Below are 11,522 nucleotides of genomic sequence, written 5' to 3'. Positions count from 1 at the left end.
AATCTACCAACCATATTACAGGTGGCTAATTCGTTCTGTTCTGATGTATTTTATTTGTTTTTCTTGCTTTTTTGCTCTCTTTCCCTTTACGTTCATTTCCTTTCTTTCATAATTTTTGTTACTAGGTTGTTTGTTTAACAAGACCAACATTTCATCTAGGGACCTATACATCACAAGCTCTGCTTTTTAGTAGGTCCCCCACATTTCATGTTTATAAAATTGTCTTCTCTTGTATTCTTTGTAATTACGACGCTTGGTCCAGTCTAAAGTTCAATCGATTTTATCATATTATTTTTGTTTTAGATGTGGAACAATGAAATCAGATCAGATCAAATCAAATCAATTTAAAAACTCCTTGAAATATATGATCAAACTACTGAACCGTCATCTCTCCCCGCAGGCTACGTTTGAGGTAAGCCTCGCGTTCTGAGCCTGTGAAGTTTTGGATGACGTAATCAAGTTTGGTGAGCGCCGCCTCTGGTGTGATGTCAGAGAGGGGGATTACCCCTGCTTCTATCAGGACCTTAATAAACCAAGATAAAACATCGAACAAAATTTGATAAGCAAACTCACGGATCAACAGAATTTAGATCGATCCTGATAAACGCGAATTAAACATGTTTAAGAATGTGTACAAAACAATAACAATGCATGGTTTTCTCATCTTACATAAAAAATCAGAGTCACAAAAAAAAATCTAATTAATTTCTCAAATAAAGTCATGCTCTCAACTCTAGGTTTTGTTTACTAGTGTCTCCTTTACTCAGTAGTCATCTAGGTGAGTGGTCTACCGATCTTTAAAGGCATAATTTACCATTTGCAGATGAAACAAAAATCCAGCATTAAAGCGTCAAAATCGTTCTAAAATGTGCGTTAGGGATAGAAACAGCCAATGTAAAAATTTGAACTAGTGTAATCAATATTAAGTATTGTTAAATATTAAAATGTGAACAAAAGTTATAATAAAAATGTTTCCAGACTTAACTTTAATGAGAAAAATAGTGATATTTCCTTATAACATTATTTCAGACTTTATTGCAAAACAATTATATGGTAGGATGTTTTGTGATACAACTGACCTACACATATGCATCAAAAGTGATATCTTGAACATTTTTTTTTTTTTTAATCACTGCTCCGAAAGGAAAACAAGACCTTTAAGATCACTTTTTTTTCTGGCCTGATCTTATTCTAAGGCGGGTGTTAAGCCCCTACAATGTATTTCTGTCAAACCAAGACTTACTTGTCCGGTCTCGTAAGCCGGTGTGACTTGTCCGTTAGGACACTGGGTGCAGTTCACGATCAGTTTGCCGCCCTCAACGGCCTCTTTGATAGCATTCAAGATGTCTTTGCGGTCTGATGGAAAGTTTCCCGCGCCGTACGTCATAAACACAACGCCCTTGATGTCAGTCTGGAGATGTGCCTTCACCTGTTCAATGTTCAATCGTACAAAATTACGTTTTCAATATTGAATAGACATTCATCAAGCAATTGAATTTGATTTTCACTTCCCGGTTGAGCACACTCGCTAAAGGCAAAGATTTTAAACAATAGATTCTCAACGTTTTTCAAACCCGAGGCCCACATTGGCTCCTACAAACTTTATTGAGGCCCAGTAAGATTGAATATGAATATTCATTTCATTTTTGGCGGCCCACCAGCGAGAGCTTCGCAGCCCACTGGTCGAGATTAAGTGGGGCCTTAGAGTATAAAAAAGAATACACGTCTCAGTGGCGGATCCAGAGGGGGGCTCAAGAGGCGCACGCCCCCCTTTATTTATCGTTTAAAAAAAAGAAAAAAAAAGAAAAAAATGAAATGAAACCCGGAGGTGCCACCAGAAATATTAGTTGCGCCCCCCCCCCCCCTTTACAGAATTCCTGGATCCGCCCCTGCGTTTGCGGAATAACCATCATTATTCGGGGTAAGGGTGGCGTGACACTGTCCCAAAATTGACACAAGACGGCAATACAAATATGGACTTTTCAATTATTTTGTGTGAAGTTGGCCCGGAACTTGGTCAAAGCCAATCAGCAGCCGAAGCAAATACGACGCCTACTGAAAGTTACACGATGGCACCCGAACAACACACGAAGGCTACACGAAGATGTGAATCCGAAGGACAAACGAAGGAAAAAGAGATGTCTACATGAATTTTACGATTTTATCACCGCTCACAAAGTTGCTACAGGAGCCTGAAAAACTCCACCATCCATACGATGGCTTAAGTTGCCTTCACGAATGACCCAATGTTTATACGATCAGCGGCTAATTGGAACATTTCCTTTATCCTGTGTTCATCTTTGGTCAATTTCGCGACAGTGACGCCTACATAACGGAATCATATCAGTGATTAGTCTGTTTAATATTGCCTTCTGGCGTGGTAATGAGGGTGATGTTATTATCGACTATTGTCTCAAACGCACTGTTTCGAGGGTGACATTATACCGACTATTTCCCCGAACTCACCGTGTCGAGGGTGATGTTGGGATAGATCCAAAGGAGATCCACTTCGGCTGTCATGTTCGCCTTCACACTGAACTCTTCACCAGGTTTCGGTTGACGGACATTGGTCCAGATCACTAACCATGATGGAATGAACGAAATAAAAGATGTCACATTGGAATTAAACAATGGAGGATGAAGGACGGTGCCAAAGTGATCATACATCAAGTAGCCCTGGTTTACAATGTACTGTCTGATTCGAACTTAGGAAATACTACGTTTTAGTATCATTCTGTCCCATGGAGTACAGATCTATGCTATTGACATTGCTGTTCAAGAATGAAATTCAAAAGAGGTAAAAGTTTAACAAAAAATACATTCATGATTTACGAATGTTGGTACATAATATGAATATACAAATGTTTTTTTTTAAACATATCCCCTTTCTTTTGGTATTATATAGGTCTAAATATCCTTACTTTCTTTAAGCGCCAACAAAACCCCAATATTTCATCCCGATTACATCAGTACACAAGATAATTATGTACACTTTGAATCACGAGCTCAAGTAGATGTTGTTAGTACACTGCAAAAAGTCCGGTGTTAAATAGTGAACACCGAGCTGGTGTTAAATTTTCGGTGCTCATTTATGGTGTTAAATTAACACCTCCGGGTGTCATTTCCAAATTTTAAACTGTTTTTTGAAGAGTTTCTTAGTAACTGCACTTTTTGTTGATTTTAATTTAAACAAGACGATCAAGAATTTTACATTAAAATACTAGATATTTGAAAAAATGTGAAAATAAATTTACCCCAAAGTAACACCAGCTGGACCAGGTGTGGTCTCTTATTGAAGCTGGACGGGTGTTAAACCATTGATATTAACACTAACAGATATCAAATCAACACCATGTGGTGTCATTTTTGAATTAACACCAGTACAGTGTCAAAATAACGATTATACTGTGTCAAATTAACACCACAAAGTGTCAGGTGAACACTTTTCAACACCATCACAGTGCATTTTTAACACCTGTGGGTGTGGTCCTTTATTGAAGTTTGATCGGTGTTAGGCCCTAGATTTAACACCCGTGGTGTTAAATCTAGGTTCCGATGTTTTTACAGTGTAATTATTGATGTTCCTGTAGTCACCTTGAGTGTTGGTGCCCACGAAGGCGAGTGGCGGGAAATTCGGGGATCTGAAGGCATCCAGTCTGCAGCAGGAGAATTTCATACTTCGGTTGCCACGGATCAACTTGCCGTTAAAAAATAGAGTGACCTGAATGATAGAGGGAGTAACGTACATCGTGGTTGATGAGTTTGTGGGAGTGTACTTGAACGGTGACGCGAGGGAGGAAGAATGGTCGTATACCTCCCTTGGTGGGTGTTGGGGTGGGGATATATTGTCATACTTTAATTCATTTCGATCATAAATTATCTTCATGTTGGGGAAAAATCTATGATCATGCATAGGCTGAAATTGTAATGATCACCAAGAGATATGATTTACGAAGAATTTTGTTCGACATAATTTTACTATATGATAATCTTATGTTTTATTCTTATAAAAGAAAAAAAAACTGTAGCGTGGGGATTCACGGGAGGCCCGATTTATTCGCTGTCCATCGGGGAACATTCGTAAACCACGAACAGCACCGGTCAGCTGATATGTGCATCGAAGCATACTCTCATCGGTATTACACGGTCCACTCCAGTTAAAATTCTACGGTGTAGATTTACTTATAGCCAGAGAGCTAGCGACTACTCAATTTACCCCATCAAGCCCAAAAGGTTTGACCCCTCAGAGTTGCTGGGGCCACCCTCCTCATTAACAAAATGCGCGTCAGCCTGGTCCCGGAGGGCGGGTTCCGCCCCCAGGGACCCCCCGAAAAGGGTCCTTGGCGGGTGTAATTTAGGGCCTACCCCATGGAGCCCATGAACCAAACTTGGTCTAAAATAATGTCCTATGAGTGTACATCATTAAAAAAATAATAATAATAATAATAAAAAAAGACAAAAAATCTGGTCGGGAAAGGGGTAGCCAGACCGCTAGTTTATAGGCACAAACCCTTGCTGGTTGTTTAGCTGTCTGAGACTACACTTTGCCATAGGCCCTGTACTGTAGCGTCTCCCAACATGAGGGACAGTGTAGTTTGCAGGCACAAACCCTTGTTGGTCGTAATAGGAGTCTGCATGTGCCAAGACTAATACACGTACCACTGCACTGCAGCCTTGAGAAGCTACAACACAGGGCCTATGGGGCAGTGCCGAAGTGGTGCATACAGTAGTCTTGGCGCAGACTCCTCTACGACCAACAAGGGTTTGTGCCTGCAAACTAGGGACAGCGCCAGTTGAGTGAATGTAGTATAGTCTTGGTGCAGACTCTTTTATTCCCAACAAGGGTTTGTACCTGCAAACTACCCGGTATACCCTGGGACCCAGGGTAGTTTGCAGGCAGAAATTGACCAGGCACAATAGAACACAAACACACATACACACACACACACACACACACACACACACACGCAGGCACATACGCTCACACATTCCTTCATGTAAATACATACCGGTATACAAAAATGTCATACAGACATGATACCTTGCACATGATAAATGTCAGACCTACTTTAAGAAGTTCATACCTTTTGATTATTTTACATGGATGCTATCAATGGACATTTCAGCAGGGACACTAGAGAGAATTTAAAATTTATGTGAAATTGTGTCATGTTTTACTGGCCACACAGGCTGCTCATCCTATACAGTGTATCTATTATAATATGTATATGCCACAAATAGTTTTTTTCAAATAATGCTAAAAAAACCCTTCGTTGTCTACTATACAGTATGATGTATAACTTGATGTGTAATTGCCACACTTAATGGCAACTAAATCATAAGCATGAACTAAATTGTAGCTGTATGTGACTCCCTGAAAGTTTATTTTCTTTCTTCTTTTTTTTCGGGGGGGGGGGGGGGAAGGAGTATACAACTGAGTATCTCATAAATGAGTAGTTGACCAAAATGCTGATATAAAGAGAACACAAAAAACAGTCACTGCACATCCTCTGGGCATGCATGCTATAGTTAAACGGGAAAAAATGAAGCTAGCGTTTCATTCAGTTGGTAATTTGACGTTTCAACTTTGTGAGTAATGTCCAGGGCTAATGGCAATCATAAACTATGTTTGCAGTATGTGACACCACAAGTTGAGTTTTGTTTGTGTGGGGCTGGGGAACTGAAGATAATGTATCTCCAGAAATAAGCAGAGACTCCAACCCCAATCACCTTCTGATCTGGAGATTCTCCCGCCCGAGACCCCTAGCAACGGCGGGAGACTCCAAGTTGATGTGTGCGAAGCGCGAAGTTCCTAGGGTTCTAGATGTTCTGTGGTGCTATCTAAGACTTATTTTTTTCAACATACGATATAGCAATAAGTAAGAAATCCTTTCCACCGGAAGACACAGACCCAGGGCGGGAGAAATCAAATCTCAAGCGGGAAAACGGGAGATTTTGCAAAAATGGGCTTTCGGCGGGAGATCTCCCGTCGAAAACGGGAGAGTTGGAGTCACTGAATAAGGAGTTGACAAAATTGCTGATGTAAATAGAACACAAGTTAGATCAAGTTCACACTCTCAGCCTGGATGCTTCAAGTATATTCAAAGGGAGCTAGTCAATGCTTCAACTTGTTGTGTACTGACCAGGGTCAATGGCAGTCTTTGCAGTATGTGACACCACATGTTGAGTTTTGTTTGTGTGGGGCTGCGGAACTGAAGATAGTGTATCTCCAGAAATAAGGTGTTGAAAAAAGTGCTAATGTAAAGAGAACACAAGATCAAGTTCATACTTTCAGCCTGCATGCTGCACGTATATTTAAAGAGAGCTTTCTAGTCAATGCTTCAACTTGTGTACTGACCAGGGTCAATGGCAGTCTTTGCAATATGTGACACCATAATTTGGGTTTCGTTTGTGTGGGGCTGGGAACTTAAGGTAAAGTATCTCCAGAACCCAGAAGTTTACAAAAGTGCTGAAATATTACAGCATTCTGTATGTTTTAAGGAAGTTCAGCAATACATGTACACAGTCTATGTATAACACCATAATTATGTGTAAAGATGTATTATTGTCCAAAACAATGAGGTGACATGCACTACTGAGTTTGAGAATTTATGGATATCATTTCTGATTTTTTTTTTTTTGTAATACGTAAAGGGTGGTTTTTTATCAGCCAAAACCTAAAAGAATTCTCATTTTAAGATTTTCAAAAGAATCATGTATGGATTGAGACTTGGAATTTGCATTTTGAATGCAAAAAAAAAAAAAAGAGTCAGAAAAGGAAAAACTCCAAGCTGTATCCGACATTCTGTTATTAACATGAACTTTATCAAAGTTATGTTTAATGCACTGATGATGATATGGTTTACTTCAGTGTGTTATACAAATGGCCTTTAGTGCTTCTGTGGTTGGTCTGAAATTGAAGTGTACTCACAATGAAAGGTTTATTTCAGCATTTTCTGAAAAGCTCCAAATGTGTCTCATAAGGTGAATACATAGTAAAGGACAAGTAGACGATGGGGCCGGTAAAACATGATACACATTCACACAAATTTTAAAATTTCTCTAGTGTCCTTGCTGAAATGTCCATTGATAGCATCCATTTAAACAATCAAATGGTATGAACTTCTTATAGAGCTGACATTTATTGTGTGCACGGTATCCTGGCTGTAGAACCTATATGACATGTTTTGTATACCGGTATGTATTTACATAAAGGAATATGTGAGCGTACGTGCGTATGTGCGTGTGTGTGTGTGTGTGTGTGTGTGTGTGTGTGTGTGTGTGTGTGTGTGTGTGTGTGTGTGTGTTTTCTATTGTGCCTGGTCAATTTCTGCCTGCAAACTACTCTGGGTTCCAGGGTATACCGGGCAGTTTGCGGGTACAAACCCTTGATGGGAGTAACAGAGTCTGCGCCAAGACTACTACATGCACTCAACTGGCACTTTCCCTCATACTGTTGGGAGACGCTACAGTACAGGGCCTATGGCAAAGTGTAGTCTTGACGCAGACACCTAAACAACCAGCAAGGGTTTGTGCCTACAAACTAGCGGTCTGGCAACTCCTTCCCCGACCAGATATTTTGTCAGTTTTTATATTTTTATGATGTACACCCATAGGAAATTATTTTAGACCAAGTTTGGTTCATGGGCTCCATGGGGTAAATTACATCCTCCAAGGGCCCTTTTCGGGGGGTCCCTGGGGGCCCAACCCGCCCTCCGGGACCAGGCTGACGTACATTTTGTTACTGAGGAGGGTGGCCCCAGCAACTCTGAGGGGTCAAACCTTTTGGGCTTGATGGGGTAAATTGAGTAGTCGCTAGCTCTCTGGCTATTACACAGAGATCAGCGGCAAAGCTGTATACAGTTCGTTACGGGGAATCTCGAATAAATCTGAGCCTTGCCAGCCTTCTCACTCCGTGGTATCCCTTACAGGGTCTTTAATGAAAGGAGGAAATTATACAGAATATCTTTCAAATAAAAGACTAGCACTTTACCGAGTGTGTGATCGGGTTGGGCAATATAAGTTCATACTTTCCTTCATTATCTTGTCTTCAGATTTTGTTTGAAAAACGGTATATGATTATGTATAGATTGAGATCATTTTTTTAAGCTGGTGTAATGAAGTGTTGTTAAATGTATTCTGTATCAATGATTATGGCCACCTTTCGTCTTCGCCTTACCTCGGCTATCACCAAGCCATCCTCAGGCCGAGAGTAGCTGGCCATGGCAAGGGCGCCCAACATGTTGTTCTCTCCATCGCTGCGGAACTCGGATAGCGGAATCTGCGAGCCAGTGATGACAACTACAGGCTTGGAGAGGTTGTCGAGCATGAAAGACAGAGCCGACGCCGTGTAGGCCATCGTGTCCGTGCCGTGTAGGATCACGAACCCGTTGAAGACGGTGTAATATCGTAGGATATCCTCTGCCATGTGCACCTAGTCCGCGGCGGCGATGTTACTCGAGTCCTTGATGCACTCCCACTCCAACATGCTGTAGAGAATGTGGCTACCATCCTGGTTTCTATGGATACCATCACAACGGTGAAGAGTTTAAGCATTATGACGTAATCTCCACAAAACCCTGACAAGTTTACATTATTGGGGTTATCCCACGAGACGGACATCCACGAGTCATACAGGCCACGAGTTCGACATTAGAAAAAATGTCCATGAGTCATACTCTATAGCCCACGAGTCATCTCGACACGAGGCAATTAAGACCCATGGGTCCGACATTATAGGCAAGCAAGGCACACGAGCTCGATACTATAGGCAAAAATGGGCCAACGAGTTCGACATTACATCACCGGGTTTAATGTGTCGGTCTCGTGGGCTTTGTTTGCCTTATAGTGTCGGACTCGTGGACCTTGTCAGTCCCTAGTGGCGGAATCATGGGCCTTTAAATCGTTTGCCTAGTGTCGAGTTCATGGGCTGTATGACTCTTGGTTGTCGAATTCGTAAAGTGCAGCATCCACATTATTGGCATCTTAAACGGTCAGAAACATCTGTCGATTAGGCTCTACAGAAGTCATTCGTAAAAGTGCTTCCCCAATAGCTGTTAATGGTGATAATAATGCCAATGTTTTATAATCATCATTTATTGAATCGTCATTAAGTTATTAGTCATAACGAAATTATTTCCTGCAATGCACATTACATCTTTGATTAGAATGTAATATATGTATTTACCTCACTGTGATTCTTGTGTCATCTTGACTCGGAAAGAGTTCAGGGAGAGGTAAGTTAAGATAGGATGACTAGACACAGCCAAAGTGAAGTTCAATTTATGGAATCCATGGTATGCAGATTATTATTAGATATCCTCTATTTATTGTCTGAAAAGATCGAAAAATATCAGCCCTTTTTGTAATGACATTGACATCCTTATCAGGTATCGGTTGAGGTATTGAGGGTAATTACATGAGATCATAAGTGCTGAGGCCCTCGATACTGTCCGCTGGCTTGCCGTACACTGTGGGCGTTTTGCTAATGAAGTCTGGCAAATAGTGTTTCACTGGCACCAAAACTGCAAACACGGAGGAGAAATATTCATTTAGTCAAGGACATCTGTACGACTGCATCTACAAACACACACACAAACACACACACACACATACACACACACACACACACATGTATGCATGCATACATCTATGTAATTGATATATTGCATTGCAAACGCCATATTCATGTTTCACTGCTAATACCGCCGTGCATGTTAATTTATATCAGATTGCTGTTGGTGTTGGAGTGCATGCTAATCTATGTAATATCGCTGTTTTTGCTTTATCATGATTTTGTTCAAGTTTTATTACAGCTGGTTGCTTTTCGTTATGTTGATTTCCAAATGCCCTGAAGGAGACCCGTCAAGATGTCGAAAGCTGATGGCATTAAAAACATTAAACTAACGCTACGTCCGATGGCTACTTCTTCCAGAGCGGCACAGTTAAAGAGAGAGTGGGAGAGAGAGAGAGGGAGATAGAGAGAGAGAGAGAGAGAGAGAGAGAGAGAGAGAGATGAGAGGGAAGGAGAGAGGGAGAGAAAAAGAAGGAGATAATTATAATGTACTAAGAAACGAGTGTTTCCTATTGACTCACCTCCATTCACTTTCTTCATCCCAATCGTTCCACCAGTGTAGATGACAAGAATCTTAGGAGTTTCTTTGGTTTCCATGGTTACACTGTTCACTGCGGCAGTCATCTCAATATTGCGCCTCGTAAACTTACTGTTTAAAACAAAATATCAATTAAAGATACTATTTGAATGATAAAGGTGGTTAATTTTACGTCGACTATCTCAATACTCTGTAACTCTTGCGATCTTTTTAATATACACAGATTCATTTAAAATAACATTTCATTCATTTCATTTTATTTATTTCATTCCATTTCATTTATTAAGTTCCACACATGTCACATTTGTGACATACATCTAAAGAGCAATAGCTAGTATCAGATGATTTGAAAATTCAGTGTATGCAGACTTTAAATAATATTTCATGATACAAAATGGATTTAAATCAGTGTAGAGTATGTCACACTCATATTGGATAATTAAGATTATGTGCGGGGAAACCACAGAAAAGCAGATGCTTAATTGTACGGGTAGATCCCCAGAAAAAAAGTCAAACATAATCACTTTATACACACACATGCACACACTGCACGCACGCAAGTGCATCTAGACAAGCATGCGTGCACACATAAACCCACAACAAAGAGAACAGAAAGAGAAAACACCAACAAGACTGTCATAGGGACAGCATCAAGAGAAAACTAGAACCGGAATTTGTCAACACTGACAAATTAGGTGATCCGATCTCTTCGAAAATAAATGATTTGAGTCCTGATCCAAATATTCATGACCATACAGGTTTCATCTGTGTTGACGGGACATTGGCCGTGTGATGTTTGGATTCTCATTTAGAAAAGGGAGTGAGACCTGCCATCTTTGGTACCGAATTCCGTATACACTAACGGAAATACAGAATGAAGTATATTTGACCTTTGACCTCACTTTACACACCCAAGATGGCGTCTAAGCAAAAAGTGATTATTTTATGAAATGATTCTTGTAACATGGTTTTTGCGTGTGCAAAATATGGGAAAGATAAGACAGGTATTCACCAAGATACAGGATGAAACATTTATGACCTTTGACCCTGATTTACATACCCAAGATGGTGTCCGATCAAGTAGTTGTTATTTTATGAAATAATGTACGTGACATGTACTTAACATGTGCAAAATATGGGATTGATAGCCATTGTTGTTGTTCATCTATTGCACAGAAAGTAGTAGAAAGAAAGAAAAATAAAGAAAAAATTATGTTATTTTATAGAAATTTGAAGGAGAAGCATAAAAAATCAGAAAAAGATAAAGTAAGGAAAGAGAGATTAAGATTAACTAAAGAAAAAGAAGAAAAAAAGTGTTTAAAAAATAAATAAAAAAAAATATTGGCAGGGGTGAGCCTCAAACCAGGCACCTTAGGATTACGAGTCGGATGCGCTACGCAATGACCTATT

At 40.2% G+C, this 11,522-nt stretch overlaps 1 protein-coding gene across 1 annotated transcript; it reads right to left on the bottom strand.

Moving 5' to 3' along the window:
- Window positions 1–373: 373 nt before the first annotated feature.
- On the bottom strand, window positions 374–8,428 carry LOC139723588 (L-asparaginase-like). Its single transcript, XM_071634822.1, has 5 exons — window positions 8,180–8,428; window positions 3,595–3,721; window positions 2,467–2,579; window positions 1,244–1,429; window positions 374–523 (listed from the first exon to the last, which is right to left on the bottom strand). The coding sequence occupies exons 1-5, from the start codon at window positions 8,426–8,428 to the stop codon at window positions 374–376; spliced, it is 825 nt and encodes a 274-aa protein (XP_071490923.1).
- Window positions 8,429–11,522: the final 3,094 nt, after the last annotated feature.

This window comes from Diadema antillarum, unplaced genomic scaffold (genome assembly GCF_040938485.1).
Source record: "Diadema antillarum isolate AM-2024a unplaced genomic scaffold, OU_Dant_1.0 scf00000194, whole genome shotgun sequence".
Taxonomy (NCBI): Eukaryota; Metazoa; Echinodermata; class Echinoidea; order Diadematoida; family Diadematidae; genus Diadema; species Diadema antillarum.
The sequence above is the reverse complement of the archived record's forward strand: the minus strand, read 5'-3'. Positions and strand labels throughout refer to the sequence as shown.